The following is a 20746-nucleotide window of genomic DNA, read 5'->3' on the forward strand; positions in this document are numbered from 1 at the left end:
CCTTCGAATTTATCATAATCATATATATATATATATATATATATATATATATATATATATATATATACACATATATTTGAAGTTCCTATTTTAGTATCCCCCTTAGCCTCCTCAGCACCAAACAAATCCTATTTCCAGAATTGCACAGCATTTTAGAGCTGAAAAAAAAGGCCTTACAGATCATCTGCTTTAATCATCTCATTTTATAAACAAGTGACCTGAGGCTCAGAGAAGTTAAGTAACTTCACAGAAAGCCACACAGCAGAATACGAATGCAGCCGAAGGATCCTTCCTAGAGGCCACGGAGATCATGAAGAGAGCCCCACTTTATGTATCCTATTTAGCATTCTGCAGGCCCAGGATGAGCCTCAGTGGGCGTTGATATGTTTGTGTACATGCAGAGTGCTTGGCACATAGTAAACATTCAAACTGTGGCAGCTGTTATTGCTATGTATTGTTTAACCCCCACCCCCACCCAAGAGGTGAGCACAGTTACTATCCCATTTCACAGATGAGGACGCTGCAGCTTAGGGAGGTATAGAACCTGTTTAGTGTCACATAGTTATTAAGGGGCAAAGCCCAGCCTGGACCCCAATCTGCCTCCAGAATCTACTCACATACTCTCTAGCTTGTACAGACGTCACCTTGTCTCTCTTTGGTTCTTCCTCGAAGAGCCCTTTTCCAAACCTTTGTGCATTTCCACTACATCTCTAAACTCTCTCCATAGTTTTCATATTTCGAAATAAAAGGCAGATCGTTGCTGAAGCTGAGGGCAGGTCTGTGTCATTGTTCTGGGCTCTGCTCTATATGAACATTCCCATGTGGTATTCACCCCTTCTGCAACAATACTGACCCCACACGGAACTTTCCATCCATTGTGAACTTCCTTCTCTTCCTCCTTCTCCTTCTCCCTCTTCCTCCCCTGCTAAATACTCCTCCATCCTATTTTGCCATAATTCAGTCTACTCTCTTGGTCCTCTGGTCATTTACCAGATGGGCACGGTAAAAGAACCAAGAGCAAAAAGAGAACCAAATTGGGAACAGTGAAATGGGCTCCCTAAATGCAAAGAGCCAGAAGGGACTTCCAATAGCCTTTAGCAGCCAATCCCTCGGGAGGAAAGCGTAGCACAGAAATATAAAGAGCCCTTCCCAGGGTCACGGAGAAACCTAGTGGCATCATCCTTGCCTAACTACCAAATATTTGATTGGCACACAGAAGTTCTGCATTCAGATGGCCCTGTCGTCAAGCTCCCGCCCTGCCTTGTATTAGCTGAGGGACCACAGGCTAATGACTCAGACCTCCGTGTCTCTGTTTCCCTATGTGTTAAATAAGGATGATCACAGTACTTCATAGGGTTGGTGTGAAAATTAAACAAGGTAATACACTGCCTAAGGAAACTCTGAAAGAGCCACAAAAAACCCAGCCAGCGTGGAAACAGAGTGGAAAATGAGGCTTATCAATTCTTGTTTTGATTTTGGTTTTTCTATTCAAAACTTATCATTCCAAATCCGATTGTATATGTAAAGAACGTGGGATGGTCCAAGGGCCCTGTAAATGCTCCAAGTAACCATCATCCAAGTTAGAATAATCCTGATTTTAATGTCCAACGGAAGCAAAATGCAAGCTACTTACAAAATGTTAGGCTTTCCAGCAGCCACATTTTAGAAAGCAAAAAGCAACAGGTGCAACTAATTTCAATATATTTTCTCTAACCCACTACATCCAAAACATTATCATTTCAGTGTGTAACAAATATAAAAAAAAATAATAATTCAATCTTCCGCACTCTTTGATTTGCGTTGAGTCTTCAAAGTCTGGTGTTAATCTTATACTTAACAGCACATCTCAATTCAGATTAGCCATATTTCAAGGGTTTCGTAGCTACGTGTGGTTAGTGGCTACCATATTCGTGCAGGTTGATAGTTTATAGTATTAAAAGGAACATGGGCTATGATTTTGTTTCCCAAAAACATGGAAGGACATTAAGTATGGCTCTTAATGCGGCCTTCTTCATACCCAGCTGAGCACCATTCCAGGCCAGCGTTCTAGCTGACCACTGGCAAACCCCGGTTTCAAAGCACTCTGGGTAAGGCTTGCAAGGTCAGAATGACAGGCCAACCAGTGCCCTCCCAACAAACTGGCAGAGGGTACATTCCCTGGCTCCTGACCACAGGAGGTCCCAGAGTGAAGGGAAAAACAAGGTAACAGGTCCAAGCTCTTGCACAACGTACATCCTAGACATGCTCCCTATTGAGCCCTCAGGGATTTCATTGATTGTTTTATTGTAATACACTCCATCTAGAGATAGGACTTAGTAATTCCTTATTAGCATACTCATTTTGACCCTCGCACAAATTTGGGGATCACATAACCTGACGAGAGCCATCACACATGTAACACGTAAAGAAAATGGTCCAAAACCCACACATAATTCATCTTTAAATTAGCCTGATTTTATACACAAGGATATAAACCCACGGATCGTTACTCTCTCCAGAGCGGCAGCAGCTGTCACCCAAGCCAGCCGCCTCCCTGGGCCCCCGTAAGCAGCGCTGCCTCCACTTCTAATTGGGAACAGAGATACTCCTTGGGTGACTTCCAGCACGATCCATCACACCAGAGACAGCTTCTGTGCAAACCGAAGCAAATCGGTTTCCAAATAAGAAAAAAAACCTCTTAGACAAACAAGGATTGAAGCACAGGAAGTCTTTAAAAAAAAAAGAAAAGAAAAGAAAAGGAAAGGAAAGGAAAGAAAGAAAAGAAAGAAAAAGAAAGAAAGAAGGAAAGAAAGAAAGAAAGAAAGAAAGAAAGGAAGGAAGAAAGAAAGAAAGAAAAAAGAAAAGAAAGAAAAATGCACAAATAAAAGCAAAAAAAAAAAAAAAATTGCCAGAGAAGTGGCTTCTATCCAGGGCTGTGGACAGGGCAGCCATCCTCTCGGGTGGAAATCAAAGCCACAGGCTTTTGACACAGGTGCCCCAAGCCTGCCACCCAACACACTGAGAGCAAAGCTTCCACTGGGTTGTTGGAGCCACTGAGCTCATTAACAGGATGCGGGCGAGATGAACCCGAAAGTGCAACATGGGAGCACAGTGAGTAATTAAATCCCAGGCCATTTAAAAATGCAAACGCCTGGATGTCACAGGCTCACAGAGTCTCTGACTCCTCATGCATTTTTTGGCTCAGGGTGGAGGACTGGGAACCTGCAAGTCATATATGGATTATAATAAAATATGCCATATAAAAAACAGATTAAGACAGTTCTTCTTTGGGGAAATACACAAAGAGAGGAGCTGTCTGTTAGCTGTCGAGTTTGCACGAGATACCATCTTCCAGGAGGCTGTGCTCTGCCAACAGACAGACCGCCCCAAGGGAAATAGTGGTGAAACACCCCGACAAGGCACATCCATCCGTCCATCCATCACGGGCTCTCTCTGACGCAGGGGCCCGGAGTCAGAGTAATGGTGCGAAAGGGAGGGAGAAACCCCCACAGACAATGGCACACAATCCTCGGCTACATCAGGAGGGCTCAGATTTTTTTTTTTTTTTTTTTTTTTTTTTGTTACCTGCCTCTAGTTTTTCTTTAAAAATACAAATGTGCAGTTTTCTCTTCTGAGTGCTTATTATTTTAAGGAGTTAAGCTCATCATATTTCCTTGGATTTATACATCAACCTACACCGAGAAGCAAGGAGCTTAAGAATCATTATCTCATTCATCCCCATCAGAATCTCTGACTCATGGGGAGAAAGAATGGGGGGGTGGATAGTGTTATCTCTCACCACACAGGAGAAGAGATTGGGGTGGGGGGCACACCGAAGCCCTGATTTCCCAGGAATCCCTCTGCTCATTCCTCAGGGGCGCCATTTTCTTGGTTGCATTTGACTCCCTGTTTTGTGATTCATAAAGCTCAAAATGGGTGAGGTTCATGGTGAGGACCCATCACCCAGGCTGCACCCTGCAGGCCCTCCCTACCACCTGTTTTAGAATCCCAGGATATCCATACAACAGGAGGGCTGCTGGCCTCCCCATATGGCCTCTGTCTCCCCTCTCTGGTGTGCCTACCCACTCACCCCCAAGCCAACATGGCAAGGATGGGCCCTCGTACACACCACTCAGGGGTGAGTACCTCAGATGAGCATTTCCCCACCCCTGAGACACAGAGGAACACCCACACTGCCAAAGGAAGCTCACCAGTGGCTGGCAGACCAGGTCAATGACTGGTGGGGGCAGGGGGGAAGGATGGTGGCAGGTACATGGAGCGCTAAGACAGTACAAGGGCATACAGACAACCAGAGAGTGCAAGAGGCTGCTCAGGAGTGAAATCTCAGCTCTAGGACCCTAAACCACGCACTGGGCTTTGATCTCCTTATCTGTAAAACTAGGGGATCAAAGCCCACTTCCCGGTGTTGCTCTGGGGCCAAAGGAGACATGGGACACAGAGCGTCCACCCAAGGGGCATGATGCTAACCAATGTGAGTGCCTTCCTTTCACCTCCAGGGTGGCAGCACCTGCGGCAAACCCCTCACTCTCTGACACTCTCAGACCATTGGAGGTGGTGTGGCAGCGTTTCCCCCAGCCTGGGCATGGGCCTAGGGAGAAAGCAGCAAAGAGGCCAAGTCCAGAGCAGTGCTGAGGACAGAGGAGGTTGAGATGAGACAGAGCTCAAAGGTGAGATGCCAGCCTTGCTTCAGTTCCAGGGCAGGCACTGTCCTGCAGATTTGGAAATCACAGCAGAACCACATGGAAAATGCCCTGCCCTATTCATTTGTTGGACAAATCATTCCTAAACACTTACTGTGTACCAGGTTCTAGTCTAAGGGCTGAGGACACAGCTGTGAACAGGAGAGGGAAAGTCCTGCCCTCATAGAAACTATATTCTAGTTGCGGGGGAGGGTGCAGAGAGCAATTACCCAAAATAAATGAGTGAGGCCTATAGCACAACAGACGGTGATCAGTGCTTTGGAGAAAAACAGAGTAAAGGAGGGGACATTGGAGTACCCGAGGAAGTAGGAGGGTGATTACACCCTGAGATGTGGCTAGGAAAACACAAACCTGAGGAGGGGAAAGGGGGCACACCAATATCTAAGAAAGCATGTTCCAGGCACACGAGCCATCAGTGCAATGGCCCTGAGGCTGCGGCCCATCTGCCTGGAGGACGGTGAGCCAGGAGGCAGAGTAGGAGACCAGTTCAGAGTTACAGGGGCCTTGAAGGGCCATGCAGGCCACTGAGAGGAGGCTGGCTTCCACTCTGAGTGTGATCAGAAGCCATTGGAAGTTTTGAGCAAAGAGAGGCATGATGATGCCTGTATCTTAAGACGATCACTTTGAAAATAACTGAAGGAGGAAAGGCAGAGTGTGGACACCAGTTGGGAGTTACTGCAATATGCGTGGGTCCTCGCCAATGATCCTGGTGCTCAGGAGAATGGCACAAACGAGCCCTGTCTTCATGGCACTTACATCCCGGTTTCTAGATACATCCAGGGGGCAGGACATTTTGGGAGCAGTCCCCTGACCCCTGAGTAGGGAGCATCCCCACATGGTGAACCAGGATAGAGTGCAGGTGCAGAGGCCAGGTGGCCAGTTCCGAGCGGCCAAAGTATGGTGCCACCCACACCAGGGCAAATTCACAGAGGAATGGCTTTCCAGAAGAAGGTAGACCAGCCTAGGCCACGGGCAGGAGAGAAAAGAGCCAGTCAGACAGGCCTGGCCTAGCACACCATGGGATGACAGGTGTCCGTAAGAGCAGGGAGGAAGCCTTCCAAGTTGACCTCTGTGCCCTGGGCAACGGATGCCAGAGTTCCGGGACATAAGAGGCAAGTTTTGCAAGCTTGGGAACCTCAGTGTTAGAAGGTACCAGACTTGGGGCTTTTTAAAAGGCTCAAAGGCAGAATGCAGTCCCATTCCAGGCCAGACAGCACACACTCTTTGAGCTGGGCAGTGACTCCCGCAACAGGCTGGAGACAGACACAGTGTTAGCGGAGCCCCCCTCGGCCCACCCAGCAATGCAGCCCAGATGGCATCGCAGTGGAAGCCCTCCAGGCCCACCCTCCCTCGTGACCCTCAGAACAGTGCTGTGACGTGAGCTGAACAGCCACCATGGTGTGCATTTCACAGACGAAGAACGAAGGCCAGAGTCCTTAGGTAACTGCCCCAAATCACACAGCCAGTAGGTAGAGGGGTCTGGACTTGAACCCAGGCCTTGGGATCTCTGTTTGGTGTCTTTTATCCTGCAGAGCACAGCTGTAGGGCACAGCGAAGGCCCCTACGGCCTAAAATCAAAGAGAGGCAAGATGGCAAAAGCCCCACGTGCCAGGCCAGGATCTGGAAGGGAAGCCCAGGTCAGCTGCCACGGGGTTCTGTCTGCTCGGTGTTCCTCATCTGTGAAATGGGGGTGCCGAGAGATAAACCATGTTCTCCGAGATTAAGATCAAACATTGGGCACCTTTCTTTCTTCTATCCCTTGAATAAATCTTTCCCGTCCACCTGCTATGTGCCAAGCCTGGTGCTGGGCGCTAGGAACGCAGATGAAGAAACAGGTGGGTCCCTGCCCTCAAAGCGTGTACCTTCTGGCGGGGAGAGACCCCAGTGAATGGGCAATGCGACACAGGGCGGCTCCTCGGTCCTATGACCCATGCTCTGAACACGGTTCTGCGGGGCGGGATGGCAAAGGTGACCGTGGAAAGTCAACAGCAAGCTCTGCACACCATCCAGCCCACTCCCAGCTGCCACCCGTGTCCGCTGCCGGACCCAGCTCCCACAGCCCTGTGGAATGCAAGCAGTGCTGAGATGGCCCAGGCTTGGTCCCCCAGACGGCCAGGAAGGCAACAGGAGTATGGGGTCCGCAGCGGCCTGCCCACCTCTCCCCGGCTCTCCTGTTCCTGAGGCCGACGCGAGCTGAAGAAGCTGCCGTTGCAAGCCTCCAGGATGGATGGCTGCGGGCTCTGACACCGCAGGAAGGAGATAAATGACTGGTCATTTCCCCCTGATGCACTTGAAGGCATCCATTCTCCCAGCTGTACCAAGCTCAGGCACCCCCCGTGCGGAGCCAGATAAGCACTGACAGATGTGGGTGGGAGCCGGAGCGTCCTTCTCCCTTGGAAGGACACAGCCAGACTCCTCTGCGGGCCAGGAGAAGGTCACGGTGTCCACTGGCTCACACCTGGCCGGGGGCTCCACGGGTCCCTTCCTTCGCCTCCCATCTCGCCCACCCCCGCCTGGCTCATCCCCGTGAGGAGCACCCGGGAAGGAGGGAGGGCGAGGGGCAGAGGGAGCCAGCTGACAGGCTCATCAATCTCGGGCTACATGCTTGGCACATCGGTGCTCCTTAAGTTGTTCCCGGACCGGGAGGGTGCTGGAGGAATCAGGGGACTGTCTCGAGGAGAAGAGAAATCACACCGAACATCAGAGAGCAAATGGTGGAAGAAGCCTGGAGACTATTAAAATGTGGGCCATGTACAGAAGCAGTAGGGAACTAATTAAGATGCAGGATTTGCAAAAGCTGGGGAAGTTGGCCGCAGCCTGCTCCCATCTGGAGAGTTCTGGCGGTTCAGTGTGGCAGGGACAGCACCCTAGGCAGATGAAGCAGCACCCCCCCAACCCCTGCCCAAGCAGGCGGGACTCAAGCCCCGTTGCCTGGACGGCCCCCACTTGGAAGCACCTTCCTGAGGATCTCTGTGACTTGCTTGTTGGTCTGCTAGGACACCCTCTTCTTTGAGGCACCCAGGGCTACCATCCCCCCAGGGTTCCTGCCCTTCCGCTCATGCTCCCCCAACAACGTGTGGTGATGACTATCCTGGTCATTCATCCCCAGTCATTGAGTGGCTGCCAAAGGCAAAACACACACACACACACACACACACACACACACACACACACACAGGAGAAATAACCAGAACACCCTATTATTCCTGGCTGCCTTCCCTCCCATCACCCTTGGAATTTGGCAAGGGTGGCAGAGAGCCGTGTTGCTCCCCAAGTATCCTGAAGCAGAAGGGATTTACAAGGCCTCAGGTACATTCCGGGAGCAGAATGAACATCTGGCGGAAAAGAACTCTTGGTCTGAGGACACCGCCATGAATGTGTGTGCTGGGTCCTGGAGCGACATGGCACCAGTTCCAACAGGCTCCCCCTTAGGGTTCTCTCCCTGGCTTCACCGCTGATACCCCCTGGGAAATTAACTTCCTGATTCAGTGCCACAGTTCCCCAACCTCTGAAACGAAGGTAAAATCTGCCCTAGACCAGGGGGACCAAGAGGTCTGGGGTTGGAAGATGCTAAATTGATCTAAGCAGACCATCCAAGCATTTAATCCAGAGAAACACAAGTAAAAGTTTGTTCCCAGCCTTTTTCTTTTCTTCATTCAAACACACACACACACACACACACACACACACACACACACACACAAAATGGAGTTAAAGGCCTCTTTTTTAATCAGCTGGCTTTTGCCCAACATCTGCCCTGCTTCAGGGCCTTCTGGTGGATATTTACTATCCACCTTTCTCTCCTGCCAGCTCGGCTCCCCCTTCGCAAGGACAGAGCTCCATTCTTGGGGAAATGGTCCAGGGGAGGCCCCTCTCTGGCACCAGGCCTCTGCTCCAGTCCTCATGTTGCACGAATTGTGATGGCTGCGCCTTGAAACACCTTGCATTCGCCTCTGCAGCCAAGTGCAAGCTGCAGGGAACACTGAACTCCATTGTCAGTCAGCGGAGAGAAATAATGTTGTATGTGTTGTCCTTCAGACGCCCAGGCAAGTAGGAGGTTGCAAGATATTTATTCAAGACAGATTGGAGGGGTGATGTTAGGCGTGAGAAACACATAGGTCCAGGGACACAGAATGTTTTCAAGTCCCAGAGAGCTCTCCCCCGCTCTCAGCCCCATCCCACCCGCACACAGACACATTTTTATTTTCAGCAAGTAGTAAAGAAACACAGGCAGGATGGCATATTCACACCGTGGGAGATGGGATGAGAGCAGCAGGATGAGTGTGCCCCAACAGTGTGTAACTTCACTCTGAACAGTGACTGAGCGGCAGCCATGATCACCTCCCCACTCCCTGTCCTGAGATGTGGCCTCAGCCCAGATGAGCTCTGTGTTTTGGGGGGGGGGGGGGGGGGGGCGGTGCTGAACCACAGGTAGGAGGTAGGTGGTTCTATAGCCCTGTCCTCAGACCTTCTCCAGGGGCCCTCAAGGTTCTGGGATCTATACCCTCTCCCCTTGCCCCGACCTGGTTTCCTGACAGAGCTCTCAGCTCTGCAGACCTGAGGTCAAGGACAACTCTTACCTGATGGCCTCTGTTACTGAAAGCTGCCCACCACTGGCAGGATTCAGGCAGAGACACAAAGGAAGACAAGAGGTACAAGCTGGGTGTTGGCATGATAAATTGCTTGTGGCATCTCCTCATTATCCATAGGGGGGACTGACATGGAAGGAAACTCGTGCCTTGAGACAATTCTGCTCCGGGCCAGTGCCCCCATCTCTCACAAATCAGGGGAACTCCTCTCCCTCTCCCCCAAGGAAATGAGGGTGCTGACGGTGGAGCCCAAGGGAGGCTCCAAGTGTCACAGACATAACCACGTTCCTGGAGCTTGTCAAGGGGACCTCAGGAGACTCACAGCAGGAGATTGGGAGGGAAGAGAGACGAGAGGATGGCATCATGGGGGCTGGGTGGTGGAGGGGTGCCAAGGATTGATTGCTTCATTCATTGGTTTTCTTTCAACATAAACTTAGTCTTCTAGTTTCCATAAATTTAAAGAGATTCAGCTCAGGTTGGACAAATTGATTATCGATTTTCAGCAAGGTTTGCCCAAAAAGGATTACACATAATGTTGTGCAATTTGCTTTTCTTTTTCCACTTAGTAGTATATCTTCGACATCCTTCCATTTTTTTCCTACTCATTCCTTTAAAAGGCAAAATAGTATTGCATTTTATGAATGTACCATGTATTTAACTAGTCCACTATCAACGGACCTTCTGGTTGTTCCCATTCTTTGTTGTCATTGTTGTTGCTGTTATGAACAATGTCACAATGGGTGACCTTACACACTGGGAGTATCTATTTATTTATAGGATGAATTCCTAGCAGCAGAATTTCTAGGTCAAAGGGCATGGGCGTTTTAAATACTGATAGGTACTAAGCATTGACCTTCAACAAGGTTATACCTAATTCCACTGCAGTGTGTCGAAGAGAGGCAATCCCTAGCCTTTCTCCCCATCTCTGTTTCCTTCAGCTTCTCCTCTGTCTCTGGGAAGGTGGGCCTTCGTTCACCCCACCTGACTGTCCTCACCTTCTAGGAATTTGCAGCAAATGGTCCGGGGACTCTGACCATGACTCTACTCTGAGTCACCTTCAAAACTACCTGCCAAAACACCTCATTCTCTTTGAACCCAAATCAAAAGGAGTAAAAATAAGAGACAGTCATTTTAAAATATTGTCCAAGTTGACCCGGTGCTGGGGAAGACATAATATCCAAAAAAAAAGGGAAAGAGTCCTCTCAGCTGGAAACTGCATTTTATAAACGATGAGGCAGAGCCGCTGAAAGGTGGGGACCTGCCAAGGGGACAGACAGAGAGTGGCTGAGATCCAGCTTGAGCTCTACTAACCCACCAAAAGGGACATCATTTTTTTATAAATGTCCGCCCAGAGGGGGCGCCTTCTACTGCTGCACAAAGATGCCATCCAGGCTAGCTGAGGCCCTGGATGAAGGCCCTTTTCTGACATTTTGGCTTGTGTGAAAAATTCCATTTCAAATGGGAGCCGCCTCTAGGAAGAGAATGATACACGCTGCTTAGCATTCTCTAGATGGACCCTGACGCTTTGAGGTCCGAGGCTTAGGTTCCTTATCACCTACTCTCAGGCACTCTCCTGGCATCTTCATTCACAACCTGTGGTGGCAGGCTGGTGTGGTGGTACAGCCTGAAAGCCTGGCCCCAGGAGTCGGGACTCAGAACAGTATATGGAAATGACACACTTTTGGCCCAAGGCATTGGGGTTTTTGTTTTTAGCTGGCTTAGCAGTAGATCTGATCCCCCAAAGAGGAGAAACCAGTTCATCTGAGAAAGAGCTCTGTCATTCGAAAAGTTATTTATTCCAGGCCTGGATGTTTACTGCCAGCCTGGATTCTGGCACGGGAGAATGAGCCTGCCTTGGGTGAGCCCAACTTACTTAGGATCTTTTGCCACATCGGGATAGGGTTACGCCTCCGAGGGCACATCCTCAACAAGCTGGTGCTCACTTTTTCCAGAGAGGGTCCTCCCATCGGACCCTAGCTGACTTGGGCTCTGGGCCACCCTGAGATCTGGAACAGCCACCTCAACCACTGCCCCAAGCATGAGGGCAGAGCCCAAGGAAATCTTTCAAATAATCGTAGACAGACATGAGGACATGAGGCACTGGTGGGTACTTGGCCCCAGCAAACCACCAACCCTAGGATTCTTCCTTTTCCCACCCCCTACAGGTCATGGCAGGCCCAAGGATGGGGCAAGTCCAAAGCCAGCTGTGATGCCAGCTGCTCCACAGTCAGCCACTGGGAGGCCAGTGTGCTCAAAGTAAATGTCTGTAGACAAAAGGGCCAGACACTCATAAAATAACTTCTTACTCAGTCTCACCAACAATGAGACTGTCAGTTCCCAGATATGTGAGCAGCACAGTAAACCTTCCTTGGCTCTGCCCACAGCCTGATTTCCCTAACATATAAAGTAGGCTTATTCCACTTTTATCCCTTCCTTCCTTCTCCACCTCCCAGGGCTCTGGTAGGGACCAAAGGAAATGCTATAAATGAAAATGCTTTGTAAAGGGCTTTGTAAATTACAGTGTGCTGTTCAGACACTGGTTATGATAATGACGATGATGATTCAATCAGGGTTCTCCATCCCCTGGGTGGCAGTGATTGGTAGGGCAGACATAAACTCAGCCAGCTAATCAGTCCTTCCCGCCACTTCTCTGCCACAGCTCTCGAAGGGGACTGCTTTCTGCTGAGTGTAATGAGTGCTGGGCCTGGGGCTGCTGATGGCCACCTTGTCTCCCCCACAAGGAGATGAGAGTTAGAGGTGGAAAGAGACACAGAGCCCTCACTTCAGTGTTTGAGCCCCTGGATACAGCTATGCCTGAAACCAGCAAAACTCTGAGATTTACCGTTATATGAACCAACTTCCCTATTTTTTTCCTTAGGCTAGTTTGATTTGTGCATCTGACACTTATTACTAAAGGAGAATTCCAACTATCTCTTGGATGCATTTTAATCACTTATATGTTAGTTTCATAATCATAAAATAAAGTTTGTAAGGGAATTTTTTTTTAAGTTAGTATACCTCTGAGGGCATGAAGAAGCAGAAAAAAAGCACTGAACAGAGAAATCAACCAATGTGGATTCTATGCACATTCCCACAGGAATTGCTGTGTGACTTTGAGTACATCTCCTAACCTGCCTGGACCTCTCAAAATAGGCAATTGGAGCTAATGCTGTCTGACTTATTTTATAGCACGAAATATCTTTGGTCCCATAAAAGACAATCCAATTAGTCTAATACAAAGTGGTCTTAAGAAAGACTTTCTATACAAATGTTAAGAGTAAAGACTAACAATTAAAAATTAATGTCAAGTATTTGTAATAAAATCTTTTAAACTAACAAATTACGTAGGAGTAGCCTCACATAGGAAATTTAATATGAATTCATATATGAACGTGAAAATGCTCACCACATCTCCTATTAAATTGGGAACATTAGAAACAAAAACTGAGAGGGCCTGGTTAAAATAGGTGTGGTATATTCATACAATGGAATATTGTGTAACTGTAAAAATGGAATGAGGAAATTCCTTATATGTTGATATGGCCAATGCCTGAGGCACATTTTTAAATGGAATGGGCAAAATGCAAGGTGGCTGTGCTGGGTCAAAAGACGAGGAAAAGGTCATATGGATGTTCTTCTTGGTGCGTGCATAGAAAATCTCTTAAAGAATCTCAAAAACCTGGTACCTCTGATTAACTGATGGGGAAATATACCCAGAGGGTCCACATACTCCAACATGGAGACACATCCAGCTGGTGACAGGACACCTAAATAACACCCTCCCTTCAAAATCCGCACAGCCAACCCAGCACGTACTCAGCCTCTGGCTACAGCACCTACTGCAAAGCTCTGAGTGGGGTAGAATTCAATTGGTCCAGGCAAGGACCGAGTCGGGGATTACCACCTCACTCATCCATGGCACTTCCAGAAGAACAGGATGGATGATTCTGGAACAAAGAAGGAGGACGTCCCCACCTCCACAATAAATTGTTCATATCAACAATTATTCAGGTTTAATAAAGAAACACGGATGATGTGAAGTCATGCCATGCCGACCTGTGGTCTGGCCACCTTTAAAACACTTTAAAACCACTGTTTCCCAAACTTCAGTGTGCCTTGTGGGAACGCAGTCCTGGGGATGTGGTAAAATGCAGATTCTGATTTAGCAGGTCTGGGGTGAGGCCCAAGATTCGACATCTGTCCCAACCTCCCTGGGGATGCTGTGCTGCCGATCAAGAGCGCACTGTGAGTGTAGTTCTAGAACCACTCCAACCGATATGGGCACAACCAGCCACGTGTGATAACCGAGCGCTTGAAATGTGGCTAGTCTGCAACGCGATGCGCTACACATGTAAAATATAACACTGGAGTTAAAAAAAAAAAATACAAGAAAAAAATGTAAAATGTCTTGACTCATAATTTCTACATTGATTACATGCTAAAATGATAATATTATGGCCATCTTAGGTTGAATATAATCCATACTTAAAATTAACTTCACCTGTTTCTTTCTCCTTTGTTCAGTGTGGCTACTAGAAAGTATACAATGATACATGTGGCTTGCGTTATCTTTCCATTAGATTATACCACTGGGGGAGACTTGGCTCTCCTACAACCTGCACCTCAGGAAGTTTGGAACGACCTCAGTCATCACCCTGAAGTGTCTGCAAGGGTCTGTAAATTCTGCAGGGCCACTGAAATCTTGGATGGAGCTCACTGAAAACCCTAGTCCCCACCCCGCCCCCATCTCTAACAAATAAAACTTCTACAAGAATGAAATCTGGGTTAAAATAAACAATCAATACAGGCTTAACCATAGAACCGGGAGCGAAAGCATCCCAAGCAACTGTAAATAGAGATTTTGCAGAGAAAACACAGCCTCAGACGTCAGTGTGGAAAGGCAGGAGTGAAGTAACCTTGGGCAGCCTAGTAACCTAAGGCAGCCAGGTCTGTATTATTTGGTGAGGGGAAATGCCAGCTGTGCCTTTGTTCCACTGAACAGCATTGTTCACGCCAGCCTGAGACACTTTGCAGCCCTTGCACCTCCAAAACCAGAGGTTCCTTTAAGGCTGAAGACCCAAGGCAATCACTTGGCCTTTCTGCAACTCAGATCCAGGTCTGAAGATGGCCATCTAGGGGCGCCTGGGTGGCTCGGTCGCTTAAGCATCCAACTTCAGCTCATGTCATGATCTTGCGGTCCGCGGGTTCAAGCCCTGCATTGGGCTCTGTGCTGACAACTCAGAGCCTGGAGCCTGCCTCAGATTCTGTGTCTCCCTCTCTCTCTGCCCCTTCCCTGCTCACACTCTGTCTCTGTCTCTCTCTCTCTCTCTCTCTCTCTCTTTCTCTCAAAAACAAATAAACATTAAAAAAAAATTTTTTTGAAGATGGCCGTCTAGTCAGAAGGGTTATAACAGATCAGTAGTCAAGAAAACTAACCAATTCCTTCTGCGTGGCCACAAGCAATCACCGAGAGGCAAATTTTGAACCCAGACTCTTCCATTTCCATGCCCAAGATGGGTTCTATTTTTAGCAAGTGGCCCTTCTCAGGTAAGAAGCTCCTGAAGTTCATTCACATTAAGGGGGCGGGGGTTATGCTCTCCTTAGAAACACAGAAGCTAGAAGAAGGTTTCTTCACTTGAGGCCACAAGAAGTGTCACACAACCCAAAGGAGCTATAGCTCCTTCGGCTCTAGTCTGGAAAGGCATTCCTCGTGGGTCTGTTCCCACCCTTGTCGGCTTGCTTTACTCCAAGGAGTGACAAGAGGGAGACAAGAGGAAAGAGAAGGCACAAGACACCACAGGAAAGAGACACTCAGGTGAACACATACACATGTTTACACATGAGAGAAGGCACAGAGGAACACCTTTGGGCACCACGGGGCAGGTTCAGTCTCCCAGAGAACTCAGTTCTATAGACAAAGGAGCAAAGCAAACTTGTCCTGGGCCAGCCCAGCCTTCTCCCACCTCTCCCACCATGGGCCCAACCAAGCTTCAGAGGGCACTGACCAGGTTTTATTTCCAGCAGCCGAAGCTTTGGATCCTCAGGTGGGTGCAATCGTCTCTTCTTACGCCAGCAACGAGCAGGGTATGTGTATAGCTGGCCCGGAGCGAGGCCTGTGGATAGAGACAGCATAAAGGTTAAGGGCTCCAGGCTAGAAGGGGCCTTGGAAAATTCCTTGTCTGACCCTCTCACTCACAGTGAAAGGAAACTGAAGCCCAGAAAGGTAAAGTGACTTAAGGTCACACAGCTGGTTGATGGTAGAGCACAAGCAGTATTAGGTCATCTGACCCCAGGACCCTTGCTCTGTCTACTCCACCATGCTGTCTCAGTAAGCCTACGCCATCACCATGACTAAGACAGTTCAGATCTCCTGGTCTGGGAGATCAGAGGGACCTTTCCAGATTTAACTGCACTGCAGTGTTTCCAAGGCAGTGGACCCCTAGGTATTACCCATCAACTGCTCCTCTACCCAGGTCCAGGTTAAGGAGGTTCCCTTCAAGGCAAAGCAGCAGAAGTCAATCTGCCTACCTGTAGACAGCCTGGATTGAGAAGCATTTCAAGGAAACAGGATCAAGGAGCCAGATTTCCTACCTACTGGCTTTCTCCACCCACTGTTAGCTGCTGGCAGCTTGCTAAAGCCAATGGGAGCCCTAAGCAACCCCCATCAGAATATAAGCCTACTCTGGTGACCATGCTCCGGACTCATTCCTGCAGAGCCCGGATACATGTGCAACCCTGCCCACTTGCCTGGGCCTTACAGGAAGAAATGGACAAGAGTCCAGTGGCTGGGCTTATATACTAACCATACTGTCTCTCAAGAGTCTCCATTTAGATTTGAACTCTGGCAACAAAGTTCCACACCAGCATCATCTGTCATACCAACCACCCCATGAGGATCCTCCCTGCTTATCAGACCACAGTCTTATGGCTCCTGTGGCACATAGTGTGGTAGCCAGAGGCGTTGGAGAAATGTGGACTTTCCACAGTAGACAACGGTCTATGCCAAAAAAAAAAAAAAAAAAAAAAAAAAAAGACAGGGGGTGGAGGCTGGGAGGAGAGGGAGGAGGGCTTAAGACTAGTTAGGCAATGTGCAGACTTAAAAAACTGCCTGAATACACCCAAAAGAACCCAGCAAGTCAAGCAGTCCACTCCTGCTAGAGTAAAAAGCCTGGTGACAACAGGGACTTTGTCTTATTTTCATCAGAATCCCCAGAACTAGACCTGTGCCTGACACATAGAAGAATCAAACTAAACATTTGCTGAATGAATGAATGAGTGAGTGAATGAATACATTCCAGCTTCATTTAATTAGTCACAACTCAGTCTTCTGTAGATAAATGTGGCCTGTGACAACTGTCAGACCTATGTGAGGAGGTCATTTCCTAGACCTAGGACCACGGGGCTTAGAAGATATCAGGACCCTATTTCCATCTGCTGTCTGCCATTTGGGGACCATTTGTAGGGAAAATCTACAAAACTTTCATTGCTATATATCCATTTATTCATTTTTCATTTTTACTAGTCATCTCTACCCATTCATTTGTTTGGGTTCCAAAGCAGAGACAACTATTCCAGTACTAAAGGAACCAAAATTTTCAAATTCTCTTTATGTGCTAAGTTTCATTTTTAATTGCACAGCTGTTCCCACAGGTTGTAAGTCTGTGAAGCAGCTGAAGGTCCCTACCCCTCCCCATTTTGGTTCTCAGAAACCATCAAGGGTCATAGAGCCTAGAGGCTCCAGAAAAATCTCTGGTGTCATGAGCTAAGGACTTGTGGTGTCCAAGAGTCATCCCAATACTTAATTTTGTTGATAGCTTCATAGCTTCTGCACAGTGGGAGGATCCAGAAGCTCTGAGTTCCCCGTTCTCTGAGGACCAGACTTGTGGTTGATTTAGAGAAGATTAAATGAATCACAGTAAGGCTGCTCTCCCTCCCATGGAAGGTCCAGTTTTGACCTCTCTTTGAGGGAAGGCATCACTGGGAATAGTTCAATGTTTTTGATGTGATTCACTCCATGATCCTATCACCTCTGACCCTAGAACTCCTGTATGGCTGCATTGATTCTGATGTCTTCCCAAAGTTTGAGCCACCTCTAAGCCTGGTATTCCCCATGATCCCAACAAAGGCCAAGTACAAAGGCTGACCCAGTACTCTGCATCCCATAAACAGGTCCCACCAATCCCTACTCATCTTGGCTTAGTGATTCTTTTTTTTTTTTTTTTACACTTTAACTATCTTACAATTCTATTTATCAGTTATACCTCAATAAAATAATAATAATAAAGAACACAGAAATCAATTATAATTATAGCAGCTTATTATTCAGTTATGTTCAGTATTATATCTACATAATATAAGTATTAAGCACAAATTAAATGTATTGAGATTCTGTTCTTAGTATATTTTTTAAATTAATTTATTTTTTTATTTAAATCCAAGTTAGTTAACAAAGTGTAATAATGATTTCAGGAATAGAATTTAGTGATCCATCACTTAAATATAACATTGGGTTAGTGATTCTTAATCCAGATTGAACCCAAAAATTACAAGGAGAACTTCTTTTTTTTAATTTTCCTTAAGTTTATGTATTTATTTTGAGAAATAGTGCGATGGGGGAGGGGCAGAGAGAGAGGGAGAGAGAGGATCCCAAGCAGGATCCATGCTGCCAGCACAGAGCCCGACATGGGGCTCAAACACACCCATGAAACCGCGAGATCATGACCTAAGCGAAAACCAAGAGCTGACTGCTTAACCAACTGAGCCACCCAGGTGCCCTTACCTGGAGAACTTCTTAATAACCTCAAGACTAAAAATTCATGCCAGACCTACCCAATCTGAATTTAAGTGGGTGGGAGAATTGGGCCAACTATTTTTTCAAGAACCTTATAGATTGTTCCAGTGTCTGACCAAGGACCTCTGGATGTCTAAGCATCATCTAGTTACTGCCTAGATGTTCTCTCTGATATACCAAAACTGGTTAAATGGCCTTCTCTAAAGTGTCTCAAGGTTCCCAGTGTTTCCCCCAAGGTGTTGTCATTAATTGCCTGCTTACTAGAATGTCTCCCCTACTCGTTTTATAAAATCCAGAATGACAGGAACCGTGCCCATCTCTGGTATCCCCAGTACTTAGCACAATACCCGGTAGGCACCTCAAGAAGTACTTACCAATAAATTTAACCAGAACTGAATCAGATTCAGAAATGCAGAAAGTGAATGACCTACTATTCCTGGTTCCAGGAGACTCATCCACCCACATTCAAACCATCCAAGAGGGACCCCAGAGGCAGGCTCAGAAGTGAGCACAGAATCCACCCCAAGATGGCAGTCTCTATGCCTTAGGCTCCTTCTTGCCCCACAGGCTGCTTCAAAGTATTTCCAACCTGACCAAAAGCAGGTGAGTAAGAAGGGACTGGTCCAGACCAGCACTCTCAAAAGATCTAAATGACAAGAGGTCAAAATTGTCAACACTTGCCCAAGGGCCTATGCCCTCCCTGAGACTGTGGTCGCTGCACGTGTTGGTCAGCAACACCAAGGCAGCCTCGGGCCCCTCCGTTTATAGCTGCAGACCCACTCACTCTCCTGGGCTTAAGTAGTCCGAATGGCCAGAAGATGGGACTATTTTTATTTCATTCTTTAACTTTCTCTGATGGATTACAGAAGCCCTGTGATGCAGAGGAAGAGCATGAGTCCTCCTATCACCAACCCTGTAACCTTGGAAATATCACCACACATTTCTGACCCTGTCTCCTTGCCCATTAGACAAGAGTGTTAATAGTACCTACCTTACAGGGGCTGTTGTAGGCATTCGCTTATATTCAAGAAGAAGCTCTTTATAACCATGAAGCCTTGTGCAAACGTCAGTTACTAATTATCATGAGTTAGCGGACATAGACGAATCTGGACTCTATGGCCATGTGGCATGACAAGGCCCCCACCCCACGTGCCCATGCTGCTCTTTGCTCCTCTAGCCATGAGGGTAGAAATAGGCCTCTCTTTGATGTTTGCTTTGACTCCACCTCATCTCAACAAGCAAATGACCCCAAGAACTCTCTCGAGGCTCTAGCCCCCCTTCCTTGCCCTCCTCCCTAGGCTGACAAGCACCAGGGTGCCTTTATAGGGCCAATGCATTCAGCCCTGGAGTTCCACTTATAGAGGGACGAGCACAGCCCCGTGAGAGTTATGTTGTTTATCTCATTAGAACAGGAGGCACATAACTCAAAGCCTGTGTGTGTGGTAGATGGAGAGGGGAGGGAAAGGGGAGGAGGACGAGGGAGTCACAGCTGCAGCCAGGGAAATTAACCTGAAGGAGTGAGCCTGGGGCTAGGGGGAATATGGAGGAGGGGGGAAAGGAGGCAGGAGACAAGAGGGCCGACTAGTCTTCCCTGGTAACCAAGGCCACAGCTACCCCTCCATTCACATACCCCACTGAGCAAACTGCTTTTCTTTTCCTTTGAGCTGCAACTTCAGTTACAACACTCATACTCATGTACAAGCACAAGTATCTCTCTCTCTCTCTCTCTCTCTCTCTCTCACACACACACACACACACACACACACACACACACACACACACTCACAAACTCACACACTTGCTGGAGGGAGAACTGTCTCCATAGAAAAAAATCAGCAGGATGGGCTTGATGCCTGTATGGTCAGCAGATTCCAGACAAGTCACTTGTTACCAGCATCGATCAAGTCAGCAGGTGGACCCTAAGTATCATTATCCCTGACAGACATGGCATGAGCTATTAAGAACCCAGATGGGTGCGCCTGGGTGGCTCAGTTGGTTAAGCATCTAACTCTTGGTTTTGGCTGAAGTAGTGATCTCAACGATACATGGGATTGAGCCCCGCATCAGGATCTGTGCTGGCAGTGCACAGCCTGCTTAGGATTCTCTTCTCTCTCTCTCTCTCTCTCTCTCTCTCTCTCTCTCTTCCCCTCTCCCATGCTCTTTCTCTCTTTCAAAATGAATAATAAACTTTTTTTTTTTAATTTTTAAAATAAGGGCGCCTGGGTGGCTCAATCAGTTAAGCATCCCACTTCAGCTCAAGTCATGATCTCGTGATTCATGGGTTCAAGCCTTGAGTCAGGCTCTGTGCTGACAGCTCAGAGCCTGGAGCCTGCTTCAGGTTCTGTGTCTCCCTCTCTCTCTGCCCCTCCCTCCCCCACTTATGCTCAGGCTTGCGCTCTCGCTCTCTCTCTCTCAAAAATAAACATTAAAAAATTTTTTTAACTTTTTAAAAGAATTCAGAAGATGAAATGAGATAGAAAGGAAGTAAAGATGATAGGGGATAGGAACAGGGTTTGAAAAGAAGAAAAGAACTGGAGTAATGCCTTCGTCCCCCAACCAGAGTTGAGCAGTGGCAGTTCACCCAGAGAAGGGCTCTCCCTGAAGCCTCTCAGAGAGGGGGATCAGCAGCCACCATTGAACCCTCCCTGCAATGGAAACCTCACTCC

At 47.8% G+C, this 20746-nt stretch overlaps 1 protein-coding gene across 7 annotated transcripts in view; it reads right to left on the reverse strand.

The window, feature by feature from the left end:
* The window catches only part of DPF3 (double PHD fingers 3), a 267179-nt gene that overhangs the window by 120804 nt on the left and 125629 nt on the right, over positions 1-20746 (reverse strand). For all 7 annotated transcript variants that reach the window (XR_006705142.1, XM_045451443.1, XM_045451447.1 and 4 more), the window contains exon 3: positions 15295-15402. Coding sequence is in view for 6 of the 7 variants with exons in the window: in XM_045451443.1 (XP_045307399.1) it covers positions 15295-15402 (108 nt within the window). In the remaining variant the exon portion in view is untranslated. The remainder of the gene's footprint in view (positions 1-15294; positions 15403-20746) is intronic.

Source organism: Leopardus geoffroyi, chromosome B3 (genome assembly GCF_018350155.1).
Source record: "Leopardus geoffroyi isolate Oge1 chromosome B3, O.geoffroyi_Oge1_pat1.0, whole genome shotgun sequence".
In the NCBI taxonomy this organism is placed as follows: domain Eukaryota; kingdom Metazoa; phylum Chordata; class Mammalia; order Carnivora; family Felidae; genus Leopardus; species Leopardus geoffroyi.